The sequence below is a fragment of the Lepeophtheirus salmonis genome, chromosome 1 (assembly GCF_016086655.4).
Source record: "Lepeophtheirus salmonis chromosome 1, UVic_Lsal_1.4, whole genome shotgun sequence".
Classification (NCBI taxonomy): Eukaryota; Metazoa; Arthropoda; class Copepoda; order Siphonostomatoida; family Caligidae; genus Lepeophtheirus; species Lepeophtheirus salmonis.
The window spans coordinates 28549237-28576968 of NC_052131.2; the positions used below are offsets into that span (position 1 = coordinate 28549237).

A 27732-nucleotide genomic window follows, 5' to 3' on the forward strand; every position below is an offset into this window, starting at 1 on the left:
AATGGGATATTCCAAGGAACGGGAAGGATGTATGGATGCGGATCCATATATCAGATTGCTACGTAGGAGAGATCCATCCAAATGACAATGAATAAAATGTCTTTCCATCCGGTTCCAAATCCTACTTTATCAAAGGTAACTATAGTAAATAGTCACCTTGTATTTTCTCTACCTCATTCCTTCTGCTGATTAATGGAATTCAAAGTCGTATCTACTAGGGTCTATCGGTTTTGTAAGTCAAAAAGAAGTAGTAAGTCCCCCTTTATATAGCCCCAGCCTCTTCTAAGGCATCGATCCCTCTTTGTTATTACTTATTAATATCCCCGACTATCCTGTTAGAGCGGGCAATGTGCAATCTATAAAATTTCCAATGTTCAATGGTCATTTTAACTTAATTTACATTGTCAGGTAAAATGATTGTGAGCAATTTGATTATTAAACTATCCATTGTAAGTAATTTGTTCATTAAGGATTTGATTAAGATACAATTTTATTGCAAGCAATCAAAGTTAATAAAAGTACCTGGTTATACCATAACGCATGCACGACTGATGTTTGACTTCCACCACGCTTTTAATATTGATCTCATAACTCATAGTAGATGAGTGGTTGCATTTTTTGTCAAAATCTGTTTTTCTTGCTGAGTAGTCGGTAATATATATCAAATTGAAAATTCTAGCAAGCCCGATTACATAATAGTCTAACCTTGTAATTCTATTAACCTTGGAAGCAATTTGATAATAAGGTGCAAGGATGTCCAATCTGTGTATTGCAGGCAACATTTCGACCCACTCATTCTCACTTTTAAGTAGTATTTTTTATCATATTTGTCACAATATCATCAAAACATGTAGAACGCTCTTAATACAAACAAAGATTGAAAAATATTTGACGGCATGTCGTATTTTCTGAGACTCTAATAGTGTTAGTAGTTTAACTTTTTTAGTTTGATTGTCTGAATACAATTTAAATTTCAATAAAAATGTACTAGATCAGGGATGTATACCCTTTTAAAATAATGGGCCACATTCACACTTGAAATATTTTAATGAGTCACAGAACCTATTAAGTTAAATTTATTGAAAAATGGCTATATAAAACAAAGCTATTAAATACAAATTTGTTTTAATTTTAGAGGAAATATAAACAGAGGCCAAATTTAATTTTTCAAGGTCCAACTGCTTTAAAAAGCTTAATTGACAACCTTATTAGAGTCTTAGAAAATACCAGACACCGTATTTCAATGTTTGTATATTTCTCGATTGACATCAATTACGTTGACAGTTTAAATATGAATATGAAAGTTAAATTGATTTTTAATATATTATTAACTCCCATTAATAATTAATTAATGCCGATTTGTATATATTTTCAATACTTGAAATTCAATAATAAATCAACCCTTAATTATGCAAAAATTAATACAAGTGAAATTAGGAATTGTAAGAATAACTAAATTATGAATTGGTATCTGTTCTATACGAGAAAGAACGTTGTTAATTTATATAGGGTAAAAAATAACAAGAAGAAGAAATACATTTAAAGAGTTTCTCTGTGTACATCAATTCAAAAAATAAGATCCTTCCTGGAATCAATATACTCATTCATTAAACGATTGACTTCATCTTTGGCATGTAAATGAACCCAATGTGATATTCCATCAAGTTCCTTCAAAGTAAAATCCTCAACGTATTTGGCAGAGCCTATGAAACCTTCCCTCAATAAAAATAGATCCCCATTTCCGTAAATACTACAGACTGGAACTTTTATTAGACTTTTTTTTATCAGCTGGTAATGGATATTGAAAGGCGCAACGGTAGTAATTGATTGGACCAGTAAGGGCATCTTGTGGTTTCAAAGGATATTATGAGAGTTTATTTTTTTAATAGTTATAAATATTAGCTTACTTGGTTGACTAAAGACATATTTATAGGCATCAATATCTTGCCTTTTTTCCTCTTCACTTTCAAAGGGTATATCTACAAATATTTTATCCCAATTCTTCATATCAAAGGCATTGATCATAATTTCGGGAAGGATGGGACATTGGAAGTAGAGCATGTACCAAGACGCGAGTTTCTGGGACCAATTATTTTTTATAGATTCAGACAAGGCATTGTAATGAGGAATATTAAGGGAGATGTAAACGGACACTATTTCTGGATAAATAGCACAAACCCGATATGAAATGCTACCGCCCCAATCATGTCCTACTAAGACACATTTATCGTAGCCCAGAACTATACACATAATGGAGGAAGAAAAGTAATGTTTATGATATTGGTATTCAAGTTAACATACGCTCAACAACTTCTTTAATATCACTAGCTAGTTGATCAACGGAATAGTCTTGAATTCTATTGGGCTTGTCGGATTCATTGTAGCCACGATTGTCTACGGATACACATCTGTAAATCATTCATATAATGGTGCCAAATTTAAATAAATATAAATACCTAAACTTGGAAGAGAAATATTTAATTTGATGACGGAAGGAGTACCAAAAGTCAGGGAAGCCATGCACAAAGAGCATGAGGGGTTTATCCTCTTTTCCAGATGATTCCGAGTCCACCACATGGATTTTGATCTTTGCTTTTGGTAAATTCAAATAACGATGTGACCCGTAAGAGTCAAACACACTAGGGCGATCCTTCCGGACTGTTGTTTTAAAAGCATCTCGAAGTTGACCCTTGAAGAGAGCGCGAAGAGATAAAGGTATGAAGAGAGCAAGGGCAATGAGGAAACCCAGGGTTTGTAGGATGCATATTCGGAGTTTTTGCGGAATCATGATGATCTATGAGATATTAGGGATTAAACAAAAAACATGAGGATCATATCAATAGATAATGCAGCTATTATATAAAAATAATATAAGTTTGTAGGTAAACACTTATTAAAAACGTACTTAAGTAAAACAGAGTTGTTTTTGAAGCAAGGAATACTAAAATATCATTACCTGGTATAAAGGAAACTACGATGCGACTGGGAAAAATTATATTATAAATTAAATTGAAAAATAATGGACATGCGGGGGGGTTTCACTCTATGAAAAGAGCCTCTTGTGAAAAATAAAGCAATTTAATTTCTTCAAAGTAAAAGTCAAACAATGAGTACTTTAACCAAGGCATATATAATCAGGTATGCTCTTCTGAAATGTTTTTTATTTGTTATTGAAAAGAAAACGTGCCATCTGACGTCATTGGATTTAAAATATTACATAAAAAATTTCAAAATATAATTAATATTTATAATAATATTATCATCATTTACTTTAAAAGTCTAGCCACTACGATTTTCCTAATACTTTCGAAATGAAAACTCCGAAGAGAAATATTTTATCTTGTGCTGTGTCAATCTGCTATTCGCCTCATGTGAACTGCTGTCTTACCATAGATTTCCTAAAGCCAATGACATTCATGCAAAATGGATCCAAGCTTGTCATAGACAAGACCCATTCAATCCCGAAACTGCCAGAGTTTGTTCTAGACATTTTGAGGAAGAGTCCTTTCAGGAAAATCTAAATGACGAACTCATGTCTAACTACGGAAAGACTTCTAGTAGCAAGGTTTGGAAAACTTTGAGATCAAAGGTTTTTCCTACTTTATATTTGGTTCCTGAAAGCTCTATTTGAGCTGCAGAGACAGAAAACTCAAATGTTAAAAGGACAAAAAGGTAATTGATAGAATAAATAACTATATACATAAGAAATTAAGCAGATCTATTTTATAAATATTCATGACCCTCCTTATATTTATCCTAGGCTCTCCTCCAGGAACACAAAAAAAGTTGTCAATTGACTTATCACTACTCCCAAACATGGACGTTTGAAAGTTGATAAGCCACCTGAAGAATACTCTGATGCTATGGAAGTATCATTTGAATATTTAAAGCCTTCTTTGGATATCTCCTTGGGGACTATTGAAGAGAATATAATACCCCAACAAAACATAGTTATGTATAATGAACAGCTTCTTCATTGGGGGAAGGAAAAGAAAAGACTTCTCATGAAAATAAATAGACTTGAAAAAAAAAAAAATTACTTCTCTTCAAAAAGTCAGTTTGACCAAAAGTACATTTAAAAGAAGTGAAGTTAAAGCCTATAAATGTAAATTAAGTAAAATATTTTCACCAAGTCAAATCAATGTTCTAATGAATGATAATGTTAACGACGCTGGACCTAAAAAATGGACGGAGGAAGTTATTCAGAGGTATCTCATTCTGAGATCAATGACTGGAGGAAAAACCTATGAATATCTTATTTATAGCTTATGACTTTAGACTTCAAGGATTGGGTTATATCAGTTATATCTTGGCCAAGAAGTTTGCTTCGAAATATCCTGAAATTGGTTTCAAGACTAGAGATTATCCTTTTTGTGATTCATATATGACACCGTCGATATCAGCATTATCCAAAGGAGGACTGACAAAACCTTCAAAATTCCTTCCTTACTCAGATAAAAAAAATGATGCAATCTTTGAAGCAGGAAATATCGAGCCAACCTAATGTTATTGAGACTTTAATATCAATTGTTCAAAGTTCAGCTCCAGATTTCCACCAAGATATTATTAGAAAGTACGCTCGTCTAAGAACATTTATAAGAATTAAGGCCCTGAATATAAGTATAAATTATCAAAAAAATAATGAAATTTGTAGAAAATTAAAGAAATTATCCCATAATATTTAATTTTTTTGTTGTAATATAACCCTTTAATTCGTAAAACTCTGGATGACTCTCTTTGTTAGGAAATGATATTAATAAAACTACTTTAATTTAACTCCAACAATTAGAATAACTAATATTCACGAACAACTGAGTATAACTTTATTAAAGAGATAAAAACTCATGAATTGGCCAATTACCAATCTTATGTTTCTACTACATTGATAATTAATGACAATAGATAGGTATATTACTGTAAATAAGAGTAGATTGCAGTCAATTTATGAATTTATTCAACATTAATAATAATATTGTAAATTACAATTAGACAAAGATTGAAGAGCATTATCACTATTCCTAATGAAATAAATCGCCATTTTATTCCACACTATTTAATTTTTTAATCCTTTTTTACTCTTTACTGTTCATTTAAATAGAGGTTCTTTTTTACAATTTTTTAGTAAATATACTTCAGAAACTAATTGATTTGTCTCCCACTACAAAATTTGACTGAAATATATAATGGTCAAAATTATGTTCTTCATCACATTCACTATTAAAAATTTACAGGAAGTATAGATCTTCAGCTATTAGTTTTAAAATACTAAAATTAATAAGTGAAGATATTTTTTTGGATTTTTTAAGATATAATTTTCTGAATATAGACCTGTTGATTTTAATTTCTTAAAATATTGAATAACTAAACGTACAATAAAAAAATATTAACTTATGTTTATATTTTTTTATGGACAATGAAACACATTAGTAAATACATATTTATGTAGGTGTATTACACCATAATTACACTATTATTTACAAATGATAAGTATGAAAATAATTTTCAGTGTTAGTGTCAATGAATACGGAAACAATCGTTTTTATAGACATTTTTGTCACATCGTAAGCGTTTATTAAATATTATTATATCCTCACAATTAAGTGATATTTAAATATGATGACAAGTGATTTAGTAGTTCAGAAAATAACTTCCGACTCACTAATTTTTGAAATATGTTAAACGAAATTCATATTTTCTAATATAAATCTATTAAAGTTATAAGATCACAGATAATTTATTAACATATTTATCACGTAAGAGTTTTCATGAACTATTTATGCATATTTGTAGGTAATAGGAAAGTTGAATATGTTTTTTGGCTTTGCTTATAAAGATATCTAGAAAAGAGGAATACATTAAATTCATAGTCTAGGATCGTTTTTTACTTTTTTTCCAATGACAGAAGAGACACACAAGTAACAATGGAATCGGAAGCGAGGATGAAGTATCTAGAATTACAGAAATAATACATAATAAATAACACAATTATAAATGGACTCAGTATCGTAGATATGAGTTGTTTGTTATGTACATCAATGACACTTAAGGACTCAAATCAATGAAAGAGTTTTTTTTTAAAGAATATTAAGAGACAAAATTGAGTAGACATGGAAGGAGTTTTAATGGAAGAGATGCAGAGGAAGGATGATGAGTCGCTTTGTTCCTCACTGAACATTTCTTTCCAGTATTATTGATCTTGATTAAACATATTCGTAGTTCTTGAAGAAGTATACAACAATTCCATACAAGAACGGTTCTGCATTTGAAAAAATGGATGATGAAGTAACCAATTTCGATGTCAAATGACATCTGCATAATGAATTATACTTCTATTAAATGAGAGGGCATCCAACGAGTAAGGCGCAAGAACCTTTTCTAAAGAGACGAGATACCTGAACATCATATCCCAATGTCCAAAACACATGTGAATTCAATGAAACTATGAGTAGACGCAGATCCATATATCTGGATGTTCTGTGGTAAAGATCCATCCAAACCATCTTATTGTATTAAAAGTGATTAATTTGATGTATACGAGTATATCACAATTCCGACTAAAATTTATCACAAGAACTATTTTCACAAAAAGTGTTAAATCATTTATTTATTTTTCCTTCACACGATGAAGTAATTTGTATGTATGAGGGTTCGTGAGGTTTCTCATTCTCTCTTCCTCAAATATTATTATTATTATTTGTCTTGATATTAGTCTGGGACCAAGGTGTGTCGATAAAAAACTTACACTGCAGTCTGGTTGACGTTAGTTGACAACTTTTTTCATGACGTTGCTACGGACCAAGTTCAGTGTTACTCACTACTGATAAGTGTTAATTAATAATTATAGATAAATAATAGAAGCCCAAGGATAATAAATAAGTAATGAAGCAATAAAAAAGATCTGCATGGAAATACATTTAATTGATATAAATTTGGATGGACTTTGGATACATTCATCCGTGTCCACCCATCCTTTGCGTTCCTAGGAATTCATATTTTTTCTACTTGGATATCCAATTGAATACGTCTTCTGATCCTCCTTTCAACTTCATGTTAAAAGGATCTCGCCTCTTTGTGCCTCATTCGGTGGATGTCATCTCCTTTAATGGAAGCATCCTGCATTGTGCAAATGCGACTCACATCGAGGTCTACGATAGCAACTTCTGACCTAGTGAATCGTTGCCTCTATGCTCAAGAATACATAAATTCCAGATCTTTTGCGACATCATCATATACTTCTATATATAATAACTATGGAGTTCTATAAAACTACAGAATAATCGATTGAAATGTCAAGTGAGGAAAATTGAAATTTCTTATACTCCATCCACTATCCTTAATTGAAGTGATTGAGTCAAGTCAAGTCTGCTTAGTCTTCTACTTTAAGAAAAGTATTTCATTGATAAGTGTCCTTGATGCATACAATGCAGTAATGTCTGGTCAATATATCGATAATTATATAACCTGGACACTTTAAGCCTGACCTCTGATTAGTGAATTCTTTATTACTTGTGAGTACCTTTTGTGATTGGTAAACAAGGGGAAGATTATTTTAGACATTAAAGATAATGTGCCTCTCTTTTCTTGATAGTATTGTCTGCAAAGCATATTCTATTCTGGTATTGCTTATAAATAGTTATTATATGTAAAAAAAAATATAAGTGACTTCTTAACTTCAGTAGATTTTATTGGAATATTTGAATGTCGTTGCAATATCCAAACTTGTTGACTCAGGAATCCTCTTATAAGCAGCTAAATTGCTTGTTAGCATATTGGAATATTACTCTCTCGAAAATCTGGGATCTTTACAAAAATAAATAAAGTAAAAATGGCACTAAGTGTGCCCCATAAGAGCTAATTATAAGTTGTTTTATTGACGACAATATTTAAAATGTTTCAAAATTATATTATGATTATTAGATTCATTCGGTTTTATTTTGGACTTGCAAATGCTACTTTGTAATTGAAATTCTCGTAAGGCGAGTAGAGACTTCAAAATTATTATTTGAATAGCTATTATTGGTTTGTATTAATAAATATTCATTTCTATATAAAAAAATATATAGGTATATATTTTAATACCTCTAGAGAGAAGAGTCAAAATGACAAGGCAAAAGAGGCTTATTCAAGGCATCATATTCGGTTAAGTTACCAAGATAATTACATTAAACTCAATTTTTATCATATTCAAGATAAATGACAAATTATGATCTTATTGTTAGTTTATGTTTTTCAAATGAGCATTTCATATTTAGTGCATAATATCCACATATACTTAATATATTATTCATTTCTTCACTATACTCATGGTTATATTTATTTAAAAATGTATATTTTGACTTATTTTATTATTATTAAAAACAACTTTGAATCTATTTTTTTAATTAATTTAAGTACAGTAATCTTTGGAGGGAGGGTAAAAATTTACTGTAATATAATTTTCTTATATGAAAATAAAATACTATTATATACTATAAATACTAATTAATACAATGAGTTATACAAATATGAACTTCCTTCTCAATTGACTCCTCTGTGACGACATCAAAATATCCATTACAATTGTAAACAAAAGCAAAGAAATTTAAAAGTTGGACTTATACGGATAATAATATAACCTGGACACTTGAATCTCACGCTTGATTTCTTTATTACTATTTAGTCTCCTTTGTCATTGGAAAACAAGTGTAAGATGCTTCTAGACTCGTAAAGATAATGCGCTTCTCATTCCTCAATATTTTGGTCTACAATAAATATTATATTCTGATATTACACATAAAAAGTTATTTGAAACTGGAGAGTTCCAAAAAAAGAAATAATTCCCATCTTTTAAGTCGAATTTTTTTCGTCTCTTATTCTGAGAAAAATATTTCACTGTTAAGAATCTTTCAGTTTCCTTGATGTATATAAGACAGAAATTCCTTGGAAAAAAGTAGAAGTCCAATTGTAATGAATATGCAACCTTTTTTCTCGATACTTTTGTCTACAATGCATATTATATTTTGCTTTTATATGCATAAATAGATTTTGTGATTAATTGAGTGCTAAGTGATTATGTGATAACAAATTATAAGGGACCTCTTAATTTCTGTAGACTTCTATTGGGAAACCTTAATATAATTGTAATTTCGAAACTTAGTAGTCTTAATCATCTTTTAAAAAACTAAATTGGTTATCACCATATTAGAATGTTACCCTACTGAATATTTAGGATCTCCACACTAATAAAGATTATTAATAAATGTTTCCCATAACAGTTCTTATGTTTCATTATTATTTATTTTAAAAGTACTCATCAATAACATAGATAGAGATGTTCAAAATTAAAATCTAACTATTCATATTTTTATCCTACTTTTCTTAGATATATATATATTATGAAAATATATTATTATTTTAAGGTCTGAATAAAACACTTTTTTAGAGTAAATCCTTTATTAAATGAAAATTTAAGATTTTGATGATAACTTGAAAAGTTTTCTGGAACTTGCACCATGAGAATTTTACCTTTTTTTACCCGAGTATATGCCTTATTGATGAGATTTTGCTAGATATATTGAAATATTAAAATTCAACTTGAGTAATATAATTAGCGAAACGATGTTGTTTTTTACATTTCAATCCAATAGGAAGATAGGAATCTCCCATTTCTAATAAATTGACAAATAGCTTTGTAATGCAACGTCTTGGATTTGTCGAGGTAAATAAAATTTGTCGAGTTTTGGCTGCTGAGAATATCACCCCTATTAACACTATCTTGAAAAATTTCAATGAGATCTCAATCTTCGCCAGAAAATTAAACACCATGAGTTATTGATCTCTCTTAAATCAAAAAGGTTGTGATTCACAATCTTTAATTTAAAAAAACAACTTCTTGATGGAAGAGTCTATGTATCGGAACGTATAAATGTATAAAACGGAAAATAAATATATGTATCTGTAACAATTGGATCCGTGATTACAAATTATTTAATAAAGATAATAAAACTAAGTATTAACAACTATTTTATAATAAATAACTATTTTTAATCATGATAGCACAATAGCTATATACCAGTCTGTGCAATAGCTGTAGATTTAGACCTTATTTATTTTCCTAATATTTTCGTAGATTTCTTGGCTGTTCTTTCTCTTGAGTCCTTTACATCAGAGATTCTCAACCTTTTTTTAGTGATTTATCACTTATAATATATTTATTTAACCCAAGTACCCCCTTAGCAACACAATATAATTCAGCTTCAGTGACAGGGGCGTCCGCAGGATTATACTTTAGAGGGAAGGGTTGGTTTTTGGATTTTCTTTGAAAATAAGTCCAAAAGTTAAAATTTTTGGAAAAAATTCATATGTATTCTTAAATAATTGAATTTTTTCGGGAAAAATTTCAAAAATTAACCTATTCACAAAAAATAACATTTTTTTAAAAAATTTCAATTAGAAAAAAAAATTAAATTAAAGATCCATAGCTATTCACAGAAAATTGAATTAAATTGGAAATATTACATTTTTTGAAAGAAAAAAAATGAAGCATTAAATTTTCAAGTAAAAAAACAACTTTTTTTTTAAATTGCGGGGAGAGGGGTTACAGCCTACCTCCTGCGGACGCCCTCGAGTTATGTACCACTTGTAAAATATTCTTTTAAAATCTCAAGAGTGCCTCCAAGTACCCCAAGGGGTACGCGTATCCCCATTTGAGAATTGCTACTTTACATAATACTAGTATACTATATTCAAAGTTGATAATATTGTAGAGAAAAAACGCGTGCAAGGAGAGGGGGGAAATACAGATGGTATCATTGTTTAAAATACTGATGTGATTATCAGCTGCCTGCATTATTATGATTTTTGAGGGTATAACGAAAGTATTTATTAGCAAAGTGTTTAATGAAGATATATTAGTATAATTGACTTAGACGTTTTTTATCCGTTACAGTAGATTTGAAAACGTCACACTCCATGAAATTGTAATTCAATATGAACCTTATTCTCAGAATAATAGCTAATGAAACGATAAAGTAGAGTATTTCGAAATATATTGGAAGTTCCAAGTTTAAAAAAGAAGGTTTTAATTAAATATAATGTACATACTAAAAAATATACCATCATACACTTATGTTAAATATACAAAATTAAACAATTGAAATCATATAAATAATAAGAATAAATTATATATACAGAATATGGAAATAATAGATTGATCCAAATAATATTTTCTTGTTCTGATATCGGAATCCAGTTAAATATGTCATAACTTTAGGTTGCAAACACAAGCGAGACGTGGAGTGAATCAGTTCACTTCTAAAATTCCGTCTGAAGAGGTATTTGTATATCCTATCGTCTAGCTTTAACAAATTTGAAATTGTAAGTCCTCACTGAGCATGAATTTGAATGAATGAAACAAGCTTATGAGGACTTCCAATTAAATCACACTTCCTAATGTTATTTTTATAGATTTTTTCTAAATAAATATATAACAATAATATTTTGAAAGTTTGTTCGTGGGCTCTGGTAATTCGCATCTTCTACCTTTAAGCTTGTTCCAAAACTGCCTCCTCAATAGGATAATGTTCCCTTCCAATAGTTATGTTTTATTCGAAGCATATTGATTAGGGATGCTATTGAATATAAATGGAAGGGCGTCGAGGCTGCCCCTGCCCCCCCCTCCAAACAAAAGGTGCCTGGTACAAATATTGTTATTATTGTTTATGTACAAAATTCAGAGTTCCATTTCGAAATTAGTAAATATTTTATACTTTTTACTTATAACTTGATCGTCATTTACTGTGGATGACTCAAAACATTTTTATATGTATTTATAAATGACATCAGTACCAACATCCTCCATTAATTTAATGATGGTTCCTCGGGAAGGGATAGGTATTTCTGTGTATTTCTCCATAATTTTTTTGAACGTAGATGATTAGCAATGGATAAGCTTATATTACATGTAATAAGCATCTTTGTGAGATCAGAGTTAAAGTTGGACTTGATGTATTCATCATTAACTTGATTTTTTATATGAATATCCATGCTCTTGATATGAGATGAGGATAATGAGTGGCGTGTAATTCTAGACAGGGGACTAAAGGCACATTTATATTGACAAATCTGACAAACCATCTGTTACTCATCCGGTAACTATCTTAATAGCTCCAGAAAACAACATTTCTGCAACTTCGCTATACATTGCTTGTATAGTCTCAGAGCATAAAGGAGGATTCTTTAAATAAAAATTGTGCTTTATAACTATATTATAACTAAGTATTTAATTGCTTTATCTAAAGTCTCAAAATCAAAAATATACCTAAATGAGGAATAACTCAAGGAGGTGTACTTCTGTATCCTTCTCTTCAGGCATTTCATGACCTCTTGGAGGTCCCATAAAATTATTACACGGAGTTTTGACCTTAAGGAAGGGTTAGGTGCGAATGCCTGTTAGCCGTTGTCTACCCAAAAGGTATATTTCGATACCCTAAACCCCTCCATATAGCATTAAATAAATCTCGGTTATTCCGAACATTGTCCAACATCATCTTGATTGATGAAGGACCAAATATAAGATTGCTTGCAGCAGAGTCTTTTAATTCCTCATCCAGGATTGATGTTTTAAGGGGATCTTTAAAGGAAGAGTATCTTTCTAGCATTTTTAATGAGCTTTTCCATTCTTTTTCAGGCATTGCACAGAGTAAAAACCTACAATTCTATAGAAGTAAAGGGTTCCATGAAGGAAACATGGAAATTATCCCATTCCTTTAATTAAATGGCTATGGCTTCCAAAAAAAAAAATGGTTTCCTTCCTTGCTTACTGCTTCCAAAAGATCGGCAGAGGTAGGGGTCGAGTAAACATTCTAGAAATGTCACTTATCTCCTCATAGGCCCCCTTAATGGGTCTAGAAGACAATCTGAAATTATTTTGAATGTCAGTTGTAGTGATAATTGTAGCACTACCTCCAGGCCCTTAGTTCCGGAATAGCCATATGTGAATAGACAGACTCCGTTAATTTATAAAATTCATCAAAAAGGATTATAATTTTGCATTAAATTATGAGTGGGTCGCCCTGTTCGTGGCTAACGTCTCCACCGAAGATAATATGGAGTCACTAATACAACATGTATAGAAGGACGATAGCTTGTCCTGCGTCTTCATTTCTACAGATTTTTCACTCATATTTATTAAATTTGAATTTAACAATTGTCTATTTATATTTATACATCTTGACTCTTGAAGGGTAGAAACAGAAAGAGGATGAGATATGAGAAGTAACACATGTCGTAGAGAGTGTGAGATTCAGGGTGACCAAATTCTTATTGTAAAGTTTTGGAGTCTGTTTCTAAAATAGTTAGGGTAGAACGAAATTACAAATGTATAGCGACGCTATGAAATAAAATACTACTTTAGATAGTATAGATAGCTGTTGATGTCTACTTCTATACATTCGTCCATTCACCTCATCTACACCGTGTTTCTGGACATTAGGATTCCATATATCCGCTAATAAACTAAACTGAAAAACATTCGTCTCCTGGAGAAAGCTCTCATCTAACAACTAATGATCCTTTATTTAAGGAATTGGAGTCCCGAGTCTCTCTCGTCTGGGTCTGTCTCAACAATCTACAATTTAACAACGACTTCATTCTGTTAATTCTCTAAATATATCTAACCACATTTATGATCTTCCACGTCATAGTGAAGCATATGAAGCTATGTCTCAGTTATTCAAGAGGATCACTCTTCCATAGTGGACGTCAGCAAAGAACGAAAAAGACTGTTTGATATCACTCAAACCCATTAGAGAAGTGAAATGGAAGTCTTATTCGGTGTTAACTCCTTATTCTTGTCATCATCAATTCAATCTAGGACCCAATTGTCGTCAGTCCATATTAATTGTAGTTACTAATTTGAACTGACTGTCATTTGTTCAGGATGTCTATCAATTATCATAAGGCTTTTCATCAAATAGAAGATAGACTCCTATACGAATGTGTGAAATTGAATCTAACGATAAATCGTGTTTCTTCATCACTCCGGAATTTAAAAAAAGTCATTTTGATGAAGTGAAAAATAATTGCATATATTTAGTAATCATGAATAATTAATTGTATAATAATAAATTAAAAGATACAAAGGAAGAAGGGAGGAGTGAAGAGACATTGAGATATACAGAAAGAGAGAAGGAAAATTTCGGTAAAAAAACATCCTGGGAACATACTTGGTCAAAATAAGTCTACATGCTAAATTTCAGATTGATTTATTCGAACATTTTGGATTACATTTACATTTGGATGACAATATAAATTTTTGGGGTATTTCAGAAACTTTTAGGTTGGCTCAAGCCCCCCCCCCCCACCTTCTTAAAAAAAGGGGCTAGCAACGCCACTGTTATTGACTTTTACCTCTGACAACGAAATTTAAGGAAAGTTATGTTTTTGCCACAGTTTGTTGATTATTCACCAGGATGACGACAAAAATTACCGATCTATGTTAATCAAAATTGATACGAAGATTATAAATAAAGTTTTGCACTCCACCGAATGTACATTCTTGTCACTTATGTTTTTATGTGTTATAATATAAAAATATTATCAATAATTAATTATTCAACACACAAAAAGAGTGAAAAATCTCCTTGTATCAATCCCCTTGAAATAAATGTTACTTACAACTCCATTGGAGGTGTCCATTTCAATTTTGAGTAAGAAAATGATTTCGAAGGCCCTGAGATGTCTAATTTAGCCATGTTAATATTTTCAAAAAAATAAGAGCAGTTAAATGATGAAATATCAAAAACTTGTCCACCTCAAATGAAGGTAAATTGATTATGTTGTTTAAGCTCCATCGTCCTAAAAACACGCCGCTTGGAAGATTTCAAGCAATTTAACTATGCCAATATTTTATATTCTTCATATCTTGTAGAAAAAACTATCCCATTTTTCCAATTGAAATATGAAATAACTAGAATTACCATTTTTTCCAGCCATTAAATAAATGAATCCCTTCCTACCACAACCTTCGATCGCTATTATCCTTATTCTATTTTATTCCAAATATTTGAATCAAGTATCGACCAAAATAAGTCCAAGAAAAATAGGATAATTTATGAATTAAGCCAATAAAAATTAGAAATATATTTCCTATGATGTTTGTTCAAGATTACTATTTTGTTGACACACTCCACATTATATTTCATTCTTCAATAAATATCTTAAAATATATAATGTGTAAACGCCTAAACTGACAGTAATGATAATTAATTAATGTATTCATAACTTTGTTTAAAAAAAATAATATAAATATTAAACAAAAAAGGAGATAATTTCACAAAAAATTTAAAAGATATAAATAATAATATTTATTAATCAGAGTAGGAGAAGTGAATATCAATTTAGTAACAATGGTAATTTAGGTATAAATATAATTTGGTAAGACTAGATGGAAAAGGTTTGGTGATTTATATATTATGATTATATAAGATTCAAAAGTCTTCTTAAAGGTGAATTATCACATCATTCGATTATTCCACGTCAAATAATTAGATAAGAACTATGCATATTTTGATCTGTAATGTCCAAATGATATTCCTTTTAAAAAATGAAGAGGAGGTTTTGTGAACATATTCATTTCTTATTTTTGATACGTTCTTCCCAAATTGATCTTTTAAGAATTAAATAGAGTTAAACTGTAAATTAAGTAGCGAAAACGATGATCACAAATTCAGTTTCTTTACAAATTTAGTACTTTTTGACCGCAAGGGGAACTGATATCGCGAAATAAGCAACTTCCATGAATCCCCTCTTATAATTGAATTAACACTAGAAATTCGGCAAAAAGAAGAAGAAATTGTATACGCCACTAAGAAAAATATGATGAAACGCCATTTGTGGTATCTCAAAAACGACATTTTGTAAGGGGGGAGAGTGGACGTTTTCTCGTGGCCAAAGAAATTTCCTCAAACTAACAGGGTATTTCGTCACTTTATTTTATAGCTATGAAATCATTGAAGAGATGTGATAAAATGACAGTGTATGCAAGAACTAATCATGAGTCATGAGATAACGTCATAAATGATATACCTTTTTAAAAGCACTATTTTGTGTTCCAAAATAAATTATTGAATTTATAAATTTTAAAAAAGCGTAAGTATTTATCTAAGGCATACCCCCCTTAAGTAGAACCTTTTAAAGTCACAGAATCTCGTCTTTTTAAAAAGGGAATAGGTTAAACCAAAGAATACTCTATTGATGGGACGCGCACTCTCTATTCTGTTCCTTTTTTTTTTTTTGGACCAACTATAGGCTATTTTTTTAGTAGAAAAAGTTGTGTAAGGAAAGAGGGAAGTAAATTAAAACAATGGGGTAATTGATTTTTTAAATAATTAAAATAGCTTAATTAATTAATTATTATTCTAATGAAAAAATAAATAGAACCCCTTCCCACTCATAAAAAAATAGCCCTATAACATTAATTCCACGACAAGTTTAATTCAATTTCCTCTTTCATTTATGAACTATTCTTCTAATAGAAAAAACAGTGTGCAAAGAGGATTTGCCTAAAACATTGTGGACTTGAATAAAAATAAAAATGAAGTCAAACCTGTTATAATAAATCAATTCCAGAGTCTCTTTCTATAATATATCAATATTACAGAAAGTTGTTCATCAAAGAAAATGAGCAATAGTTATTAAAACAAAATCGAATAAATTCTTGCCATCATTTTACCAAAATCATAGGATGAAAGCTCTATTTTTGTATATCAATTCCCCATTTACAGGAGAAAACGTCACAAGGCAAAAACTTAGAAGGGGAAATAGTCTTTAGTAGGTCCAACGCAAGGAAGCATAGATCTGAAAAAAGAGAATTCCTTGGTATAAGAGTTGAAGATCTTAGACAGTATATGCAAATTGTCCATTGATTCGACATGTACAGGCGTCTGATGTGATAAGAGTGGTAGTTGAACCTGGCTGAGAGACCGCTATGCATTGTATGTAGACTTAGAGGATAGAAAGAGAGAGAGAGAGAGTAGCACTAATAATTAGTTAATTATTTTTTTCTAGTCCATGAGTTCTTGACTTAATGACTTATTATATTTATATTCCTTAAAACTTCGTTGAATCTTCTTGGCAGCCCAATTCTCTATCTCTGCATCCTTCACAGCATCTGAAAAAGGAAATGGGTAATAATCATCATTCATATAAAACGAAACAAACTAGCATCTGATAATGAGTGTCTGTTTGACAATAGTTAAAGTTAATTCGTTTCAGAGGGAGGAGCGAATAGTGCAGAGTTACAGCACAGCCTATAACTTAGGAGAAAGAGAGTTGGAAATACTTTCTAACTCTCTATATGTACATACTACAAAATAGATCACATGAATATTATTATTGACTTTGTAACTATTGCTAGTCCTTTCTACGAAAAAAAATAAAAATATATATATATAGCAATCATGATTAGACTGTCTCGTTATGAGGCTAACATTTTTTCCTCCAACACAAAGACCTTTTCTGTTACGAAGAATCGAACTTTGCCAATTTGAAGGTCTTTCAGGTCATTTTTGGCATGGTACAGGCCCATTTTTTTAATGAGATTTTAGGGTGCACATTTATAATAATTATGCCTCTTATACCGTTCATATATGATTTAGGTATTTGGTAAAAATCAGTTAAAAATATTGTGCACCTTGTTTTGAACAATTCAATTTCACAATAATAGTGATTCTTAATTTTTGTTATAAAAAAAATTGGAACCTATATTCTTATTACTATAAAGGAGATATCAATATATACGTCAGGTGTCTATATAAGCGGGATATATTGTAATATAAAAATATTCCCTAGTATCACAAGACGAAATCCCATCAAAAACGTGAGGAGGAGGAACAGAGTAATGAAATATTTGAAGTAGTACTGTGTTGGGGTTTGATTTGAGACAGTTATGATTTTCAGTGGGCCGAACTCTTTAATTTTTTTGATCTGGACTCGTGTCAAAAAAAAAATTACGTCTCTAAAATAAAATAAAGGCTCGAAATTTTACCTAAAATTTTATTTTCTTGATTTGTGTTAAAGATTGTTTTATGTTGATGCACTACATATGAATTTGTTGTCATGACAAAATTTGAAGGAAAAAAAATGATATGAATAATTTAGAGTACTTGTAATGAAGATTGTGCAAAAATCTTGTATTATTAATACATTAAAGTAGTAATTTTCGACTTTCAATTGATAAAACGTATTCTTTAGTACATTATAAAGCTCAAATTTCCTTCGTTATACATATTACTTGTAAATGCACTATAAATATCTAATATCAATTGAATATCAAAAGGAAATGATCTGATTGATTAAAATTTTTTAATTAAAATAACTGATAGTGTTATTAAATAAGAGAATTATTGGACAAAGAAATTGCAACTTAAACAACCTTTATTTTAAATGTTGTTTTTTTTTTGTAAATTTGGTAGACATTTGAACAAACATCGTTAGAATAATTTTGTTGCAAAAAATCTTAACCATACACCCTTAAATATCGATTTTAAATATGCATTAATTTCTTGAGAGAGGTTAGGCGATTTTAATATTATAATACTATATTTAGACCATAGAGCAAAGAAGAGAAAATATTTTTCTACAAGCTATACCGAGTTGTCCATTAAAATCTGAACATTTTGAATTCTAAACTTCAATAAGATATAATTTATTAATTAACAATAGAATTTCAACAAAATTAATACAATAAATAAATGTGCGTCTGAGCTCTCTTTAATCATTAATGTAGCCTCCCTTTGCGCTAATGATGGCTCCCAGCAGGTGGCAAAAGTCCTGGCGTCCCGGTGCTGGCTGACAGTGACTTTGAGAACCTCGGTGTTTGGATGACGGACACTCCAGGCTTTCTCCTCGACATCCTCCTAAATGTGTTAATGCAGTCGAGGGGATTGGCATATGGGCTGTAGGGGGTCCAAAAGTGTCTTGCAACTGAAGAGATGGTTTTCCATGGCTGGTGTCAAAAGTTGTAACTCCACCATCACAAGCCTCATTCCAAACTCTTTTTAGAGATCTTTTTTTTTTTTTTTTTTTTTTTTTTTTTTTGTAACTAATTGTTTATCCTTTAATAAATCGAAATATGAATTAATTTCAATCGCTCGACCTTTAATTATTGAATTAGTAAGTGTTAAGATTTTAATGGGCCACACTGTACATTATTCGTCACAATATTTCTTCTTTTCTATAACTTAATATACTTACTCAATTTGATTTATGAGTATGAATGGATAAGTTATTATATTATTTTTAAGAGCTGTCTTACTCTTAAAATTTATTAAACTTGATTTTTGTGAGAACCATAGATCGTTGTATTGACCAGGGATTTAAAACAGGCCATCTAAGTTATGAAAAACGGAGAATATATTATGTTCATATTAATTTCCATCGAATCTCGAGAAAGAATAAAGAACGTTGAAAAAGTTAGAGATAATTATACTTATCTTTCAAATACTGAATTCCTTAAATTATGTATTAGGAGTGAGTAATCTCTCAGTACCATCAGAAATGTTAGTTTTATTTGTTAGCAATTTCTATGAAGAAATTTGAAAAAATCACATCTTTCGAAAACTAATTATAAATTCAGAAAACAACCCATCAATATTAGCTACAACTATTACTTAGCAAATGGAGGGGGAAGTTTCTGTAACAAAGCAAGCATTATTGCTCGGAAAACACTTTCTGATTCATTACAAATTTTGTTAGAGAAAGGAGGGACTATGTTTGGCAAAGTAATAAGTAAAAAATTTTTGTGAAAAGATTATACTACAAATGAAAGAAAAATATCAAAATTGAATGACACATTGTAAATAATTAAAATAACCCTAATATTAGTTCATAATATATTTTCTATTAAAGTTGTTTTCCCATTTTTTCTCCCGTCATTTATATTTGTTTACCTGAAACTAATCTTTATTGACCTTTTCATGTATCTCATTTATCAAAAATCTGTTCAAATATCTAAATTTCGAAAAAAATTAAATGAATTATTTTGTGCTAGTAGCTATATTTATTATGACGACTAATGTATTTTTTAGTACTAATTCTCCATCCTTTGTTAGTGTATCTTATGGGTCAGACTCTTAGCACTCAAAAATTTACGGAATCTTGTTGGCATAAGTGATCATTTGATTCGTCCGGTTTGAGATAAAGAACAATAAAATATCTTCTTGATGAACATTTTTTTCTAGCTATCGTAGCACTTGACAAACTTCAAAGTAGCTATATTTAAAAAAAAGAAATAATTTTCATTTTTTTTGTTCAGATTTTAGACAATGATCTTATAACATTATCATGCAACCTCTACCTTAAATTAAAGCAAATTTGGAATCGATATTTAGGAGTTTCTGCTAAATATTTTAATAAACCTTTTTTGTTCAATTGTCTACCAAAATTTTACGATACTTACAAAGAATACCTCCTTTGAAAAAGTAATGATCTTCCTATTATATGTGCTTACAAAAATTACAAGAGATATATAAAATAGATAGCAAGATTAATGTTTGGACTATTTACACTTTTAATTGCTTTTTTATTATTACCAACCCGTGTTAATTATAAGGGAATGAATTAAGATAATAAATCCTTCAAAAAAGGTTGAAGAAATATTTGTTCTCGATATTAGAATTGATTAATAATATACATCATATTCTAATATTATGAAGGGGTACCCTTAATGGCAGTCCTTCAAAGTTAACTAGTAGTAGAGAAGAAAACTGTCAAAAGTAATTTAGATTATAATCCTAGCTTGCGTTTATGGTGACGAGTGATATATGCTGGTGTGTAGGTTTAGCATGGTATGTTTTGTGGTTGTATATTTTTCGGTTTATTTATTATATAATATTAATTATAGTAATAGCAAATAATAATAATAATAATAATAATGATGAAAATAGCAAATAAAAATGATAATTAAATAATGAGAAAAAAGTCCTATGAATTAATCTTGTAGTATGAGAGCAAGAAAGGAAATGGTTTGACAAGTATTAGATAGAAGGATAATTAATGTTTGCTTCAGAGAAGGTAGAAGAAGAAGAAGGCTAGTAGCAGCAGCGGCAGACACATCCGCCCCACTACCACGCCCCCCAACACCCCCAACAGTAACAGTAGCAGCATTGCTTCTTGAATGGACATAGACATAGTAATAAAGGCAAATGCTCGAAATACTGCACAGACACATCATCATTTTGAACAAGTACTCAAAGGATAAGGTCAACTTACAAGTCGCAGTCTTATTTCTGGCCAACATTTTGACTTTACTTCCCAGTCCTCGAATCACGATTTGACAGGGCCTCATCATGCAAGGCTCTCCATCTATCTGCATGGGAAGTGGTTTGTTGGATGTGATGACAGCCTCTCGGCATTGGCATACACTCGTACCCGAACCTCCAGCATGGAGTATCGCTAAATCTAAATTATCCATAGCCACGACCTCCAAGAGTCCATCTGCAATGTCTTGGGTCCCATTCTTGCGATTCCAGGGCTTTGTTCCGCCAGCATAGGATTTTATATTCAGGAATAGAACAGAGTGGGCTCCATAGGCCTTTAATTTATCAGTGAAGTCCTCTCCATCACAAACGATCCTCACGTGATTCATAAGATTTCTCCACTGTTGTTTGAATAGATCCTTTCCTCCTTCGAGTCCATAAAATAGAAGATTTCGAGTTCGGGACGTAAAATGTTCAGGATTGTTGTTCCGAGCCTTGTGGAACTGGAGTGCGATATGTGCATCGATTCCCACTGAGAAATAGTTGTTCACCACGTTGAGGGGTAAGTTATCATCAGACTGTAAGGATAAAGAAAAGAAAAATAGGAGTGTACATAAGGAGGAAATTGGCATTACATGGGTCAATACAGGTTATACATTAAGTTGTGCACTTTTTAAAATTTTTGTAATTTGTGGTTGCAGTTCTATAGTCATATGTAATTATAACCATTCATTACATATTTATGTACATTATACATATTCTTCCTTACCTTCGTTAGCCTTTTTAATGACCAAGATGGAGTAATTAACTTTTCAATCACTCTCCCTTCAACATCCCTAATCATAATATAACATACACAGGTACATATCACTAGCTCTAAGTCAAATTGTTTCAATTTACATTAGAAAAAGTGGAGATATGGGTGCGCAGCAGTTCTAAACTTAACTCTAAATACAAAAATCAGCTTAAATAGATAAAAGTTGTATATAATATAGAAGTGGACTTGATTTATAAGCCTGTAAGGAAAGAAGTGACAGCATATCAATAGGAAGAAATAATTATTAGATTTAATTCTGATAGGTTTAATTTTTTTTTGATGTTCAAGTGAATTTTTGACACTAGTCCTTTTTAGGGATGTATTTTTGTATATACTAATAACAGTTTCATTCTCTTCGTGCTCAAAAAAAAGTATTTTAGTAGTAGAGTTGTAAAAAATATGAGCGGCAGGAAAAATTGCATACAACAAAAATGAAATTACTACTCTGACTACTTGAAGGATGTTTTGGGGTAGATCAGAGTAGCTGTCAAAACGTTTCATAATATTTAAAATTTAACGAGACGATTTTTTTTTCTTTAAATGACCCAGGCTACCTCTTACAGATCCAGCATTGCCATTGTACTGGTTCTGGTTTTACACTCACATTTATACTCCCCAGATGGATGGTGTAGCCTAAGGAAGAAAATTATACCTTTTAATAAGACAGTGCCCACAAGGCCAAAAAAGCGCAAGATGTCTAGGGCGACAAAATGTCCTCATTTTAGAAGCCCAGATTTTTGTCCTGCCAAGACCTGAACCAATGCGAGTTCCATCTCTGGGGGAGGATTGAGCATGTGGCCTGTGTTAAGATACATGGCAAACTTGGATCTGCACAAGGTCGACCGGGCCTTCCAAATCTTCCGGGGCCGCGTGGCCGAGAATATCAAGAGATGTTATAAATAACATTATGTCATTAAATGTAGCTTTCAAATATTATAAAAAATATGGTTTTACCCTATCTAGTTTGTTCGTTACAACCCTTACAATATTTTACAAATTAATCTGGACCATTGTGTACATTATTAGAGTAGAACTTATTTATATTTATTTCCAAAATGTTAAGAGTCTTATAAAATGTATTTCGGTATAAAAATATCATTATCATATCGTAAGATAAGAACCAAATTGCTGTAACTCAAATATTTACATTACAGAATGAAGCTGGGAAAATCAATTCTTTCATTATGAATAATAATGTTTTCCAATTTGTACAATAAAATAGATCTGAGAAATTGTTTTCAACAGTCTGAATGTCGTTGTTTTTAAGTATTAAAATTAAATGTTAGACTTTATCAATGACATATAGAGAATAACCCTAATATCTTTTATGTTTGAGTTACCACAATTTTGCCCCCAACACTCGTCATGGAAGTTTTGAACTTTACTAAAAAAATGCACTTTTGTCTTAGTATCATCCATTTACTACAATTTTCAGTTTTTATATCTGACATAGTATTAAAATAATTTATGTGCTTGTGTGCCTGATGTCCGTTCGTCCCGCTAGGAAAAATAATGATAAAAACGTTAAAACGTAGACAAGCACAAATTTTAGACAGCAAATAAAAGTGGTTGAGAATTCTGAGTTACTTTCGTAGTGTTATGTTTCATTCTGATCATAACATATTCCATGGCTCAAGAGGGCAAGTTTGTTTTATTGAGTTGATTTTTCTTCACAAAACCAGATCGATTTCGTGTGTCTTTTTTTTTTTTTAAGGTATGGGTTATCGATACGAAAATGCACCAAAAAAATTTAAAAAAAAAAAAAAATTTTTTTTTAGTAACGAAAAATGGTGAATTTATATTCAATACGAATTAAAAAAGGGAATTAGGAAGAGGATTAGCGAGTTAGTAGTATTTGAATGTATATTCATTATATAGCAATTCGAAAAAATTGCTTTATATTTACCAAAATCAGTATACCACATGGTATGTTATTATGTAATTATATGTTGCATTTTCAAAAGTGTCAAAAGGGGTGCAGGTTTGATTATATTTACTTTTAATGGATAGAAAAACAACAAAAAATATTACATACAATGAGGTTTTAAAATAGAAATTTACCTATTATATATTTATAGTAGATCGTTTTAGTTTAGTATTTTAACATAAGCAAACTAAATATAAATAAAATATTTTTTTATTTTCATTGGATATCCTCGGGACCGGTCTTGAGGACTCACAATTCTTAACTGTCGGACTTTGGAATTTTTCATAAAAATATCCATGGTTTATTCACCCAAATAAGATATATGAGATATAAACTAAGAACATTACACATATCTTGCTAAAAAAATTATTTATTTAATTATAATGCAATATAAAAATAACATGTTATATTTATAACAGAATAATTATAAACAGGAAAAACACCCTCAATGACGTCACAAAGGATCGATTTTATGTTCTTTAAGAACAGACAAGTTGGACCAGACTGGATTGTGCTCCTAAATAAGGGCCGATGCAACAATAGCCTGACTACCCCCTCCATCGATTATTAAGAGTAGTATTGATCAGTCTATTATTGATTATTCATCTATAGTCACACCAAACAGTTCCTCCCAATAATAGAAAAAAAAGCAGGTTCCATATCAAAACCGTACTAGAAAAACGGACAACCAAATTTTATTAAGTGAACAAAAATATTTTTAACTTTTTTTGCCTAAATCTTTAGACGTAAAGGAAAATTATGAGTAGTCTTGTGTCGTTTCTTAACAAGGACAAAGAACCTCCAGTCCCAAGCACAAAAACATACAAACTGACAAAAAAAAGTTCAATAACTTTTTTTTTTGATGGTTGGACAATCATTTTGGTTCTGTTTTTATTTTTTTGTATATCAGAAGTAACAATATGCTAACTGCAATGTGCTATGAATCTAAATGATCTTTTTGACAATTTTGGCATAATTGTATTTTTGTAAAAAGACAAGTTTGATAAATATAATTTGAGAAAAGAAAAAGTTTATCTTTATTATGAACTAGGGGTTATACTCGAGATTGCCCGGAGTAATAAGCCGTTTGATAAAAGACAAATTTTGCTTTACTATTATACAGTACTACTTACTCCCTATCAAATCATCAGTGATACTCATCATTTTCATTAGCACACTTTCTCCCAACTACTCAATACTTATTTCAATTCATATGTGCTCGGTCCTCGAAACACATATAAGAGTAATAGTAGAACATTTTCACTACATGTTGATTTTTTATTCAAATATTAACATAAACTGAAAATGCATATGAATTATGATATTTGGTTTACATAAGAAATCAATAACAAAAACAAACAGAAACAATGCTGCATATTCGATGCTAACGCCTGCAACACGAATCAATTGTTATTTCTTAGATCAAATTATATTTATCATATACATCAGGGGCATTATATACATTGTACCCCTTGAATATTTTTCATAAAGACAGATAAACTTTGCTTAGTTAATATAGAGAAGACTAAATTTGACCAATAATATTTTTAAAGACCATTTATTAAAATTTGATAAATTCCCAAAAATGAATACTAAATATCGTTAATTTCAAAACTTTGACACAAAAATTGACAAAAAACATATCTTTTCAACAAATTTGACAAGAAGAAAAATGTAAAAAATAGTGATGAAACGATTAGTCGGTAGTTTTTTTCTATAATTGAAATCAGCAATGGGAAAATAATGTTTAATTTACTATTCCAATTCTTATTTATTACAGGTATTTAAGTATTTATTACTTTTCTAGGTTATGAAAAAAAAAAAAAAATAGCCCCCTCCAAAATTAATTTTAGTTGTAGATTTTTGAAAGAAATTTAAATATAAAATTATATATTTGAATGATTTTTTTTCCAAAAAAGTTCCAAAAACCAAGGCCCCTCCTAAAACATAAACCTATGGACGCCTCTGATAGCAAATTTGTATTTTTTAACAATGATTTATTATATTAAAGAATCGGCATAGGTATTTTTACAAGAATCACATCGGCATCGGGATATCGGGATTTTTTTAATCGTCCCATCACTAGTAAAAAATAAGGGTCACTCTAACGTATGTACATTATATATTGAAAAGATTTATGTATGGAACTAAGATATGCATGCATTACAATATGTACGACACACAATCTACAAAAATAAGATTATGATTTTTTGAAAATAAATGTTCTATCTATTTTTGTAAGAAAAGTAGATATGTAGAATTGAACCAATACTACTTCTGCTGCAATCACCTACCAAAATAATATATATACACAATACACACACTTAGGAAGACATTATAATAGGATATTACACACATACGTATTAGTGATGAGACACGGTCCAAGACCAAACTTTGTTTATTCGGTTCGGTTTTGATAACTTATTTAACCTCAAAGACGTAATTGTAGGTTAACGTTCACCATTTTGTCACACAACTGACGTCTTCAATTTTATAGGAGAGCGATCCAGAGTGATATTTATGTAAGAAGAATCTAGACTGAAAGAACGGAATGAGTTCTGTTGACTAAAATTCTTAATGGTCTCAGACCGGTCTAAGGTTTAAGATCGAAGACCAACACTAATAAATATATTTGCCTTTCTATGCATTTACATGTACGTACATAATTTGTGTGAATAAAACTGGTAATAGGACCTTAGTATGTATGTACTGTTGGAATTTAAGAAATGGAAAATAGAAAAAATCAATTTCTTTTTTCTCCCCTCCTAGCTATTTTGTCTCATAAAAAAAAGGGCACGAAGTTTGAGTTACAATTACAAATTAAGTATTATTTTTTTGAAGAACAACATTAAGGGTAGTTACTAGTGTTGGCTTCGGTCTGAAAAACCTAGACCGGTCTCAAAGAAAAATTTGTTCCGTATCGCTTATAAAAAAAATTGTCTTATTTAAAATTCGATAGATTCTATAGTTTGATGACGTCACGTGTGTTTCAAAATTGTAAATATTTGCACAGTATGATGTTCAACGTGTAGCATACATCATATTTATACACTCATAAATCAGAATTGGGGAGAAAATTGGTACATAGATTGAAACCAGAAAAAAAGTCGGTCCACGAAATAAAAGCGATTAAATTTCCCTTTTAGGTCTGAGATTAAGCTCTGGACTCAAACATCGGTCCAAATCGCTCTAGAAAAAATTATGTAAGAGCAAACCGAAAAAAAAATTTACTCTTCACCAACCAAGATACATTTTAAATCACTGAACCTCTTTATTTTGACATGGGTGCTGTTGAGATTTGAAGATAACTCGCATAAAATATCCTTTGGAAAATTTGACTTTACTAGAAACTCGAAGTTGCTTCGTGTTTGATTAGTCAATTTTCTATTTAACTCACAAGAAAATAAAGATGCCTACTACAGAGGCTCTTTTCTTAAGGCGGCTTACTACATCTATCATGAGTGTACAGTATATGCAATTTATTTTTGAGAACCTAGGATATTATAATCTTCAAATAGGAACAACTTTCTCTCTCAAAATAAAAAGATTCTGTGATTTAAAATGTTTCTTCATTTTAGTTGTTTTTGTTCTTCCAAAATTAATTTTAATCATATCTTCACTACTACAAACCAGACACATTCTAAATCCCGAACCCCTCTTCATTTTGAAAGGAAGGTTTGAAGACTATAACATGCTAAGTTCTTAGTTCAATTGTCTGGATACGTATTACATGTAGGTACACGCATCCTAGA

At 30.4% G+C, this 27732-nt stretch overlaps 2 protein-coding genes and 1 long non-coding RNA gene across 19 annotated transcripts in view; 1 reads left to right on the plus strand and 2 right to left on the minus strand.

The window, feature by feature from the left end:
• Positions 1–1344: 1344 nt before the first annotated feature.
• Positions 1345–3154, minus strand: LOC121117863 (epoxide hydrolase 1-like). The gene is given in 6 exon segments (XM_040712385.2): positions 1345–1795; positions 1797–1845; positions 1908–2240; positions 2302–2408; positions 2457–2794; positions 2957–3154. Coding segments are annotated over 5 exon segments (1050 nt in total). The 5' UTR covers positions 2789–2794; positions 2957–3154; the 3' UTR covers positions 1345–1566.
• A 61-nt stretch (positions 3155–3215) lies between these two features.
• Positions 3216–5047, plus strand: LOC121117886 (uncharacterized). The gene is made up of 2 exons (XR_005864267.2): positions 3216–3672; positions 3761–5047. It is a non-coding gene; the product is annotated as an uncharacterized lncRNA (long non-coding RNA).
• Positions 5048–15088: 10041 nt separating this feature from the next.
• LOC121117893 (eye-specific diacylglycerol kinase) overlaps positions 15089–27732 on the minus strand; it is a 35252-nt gene continuing 22608 nt past the window's right edge. The window contains exons 4-7 of one of the 17 annotated variants that reach the window (XR_011781537.1): positions 21250–21814; positions 16712–17149; positions 16227–16288; positions 15089–15551 (exon numbers count right to left, since the gene is read on the minus strand). Coding sequence is in view for 2 of the 17 variants with exons in the window: in XM_040712415.2 (XP_040568349.1) it covers positions 20969–21814 (846 nt within the window). In the remaining 15 variants the exon portion in view is untranslated. Of the gene's footprint in view, positions 17150–20825; positions 21815–27732 lie in introns of those variants that run through there. The other 16 variants (XR_011781535.1, XR_011781533.1, XR_011781530.1 and 13 more) reach the window with 16 other exon arrangements.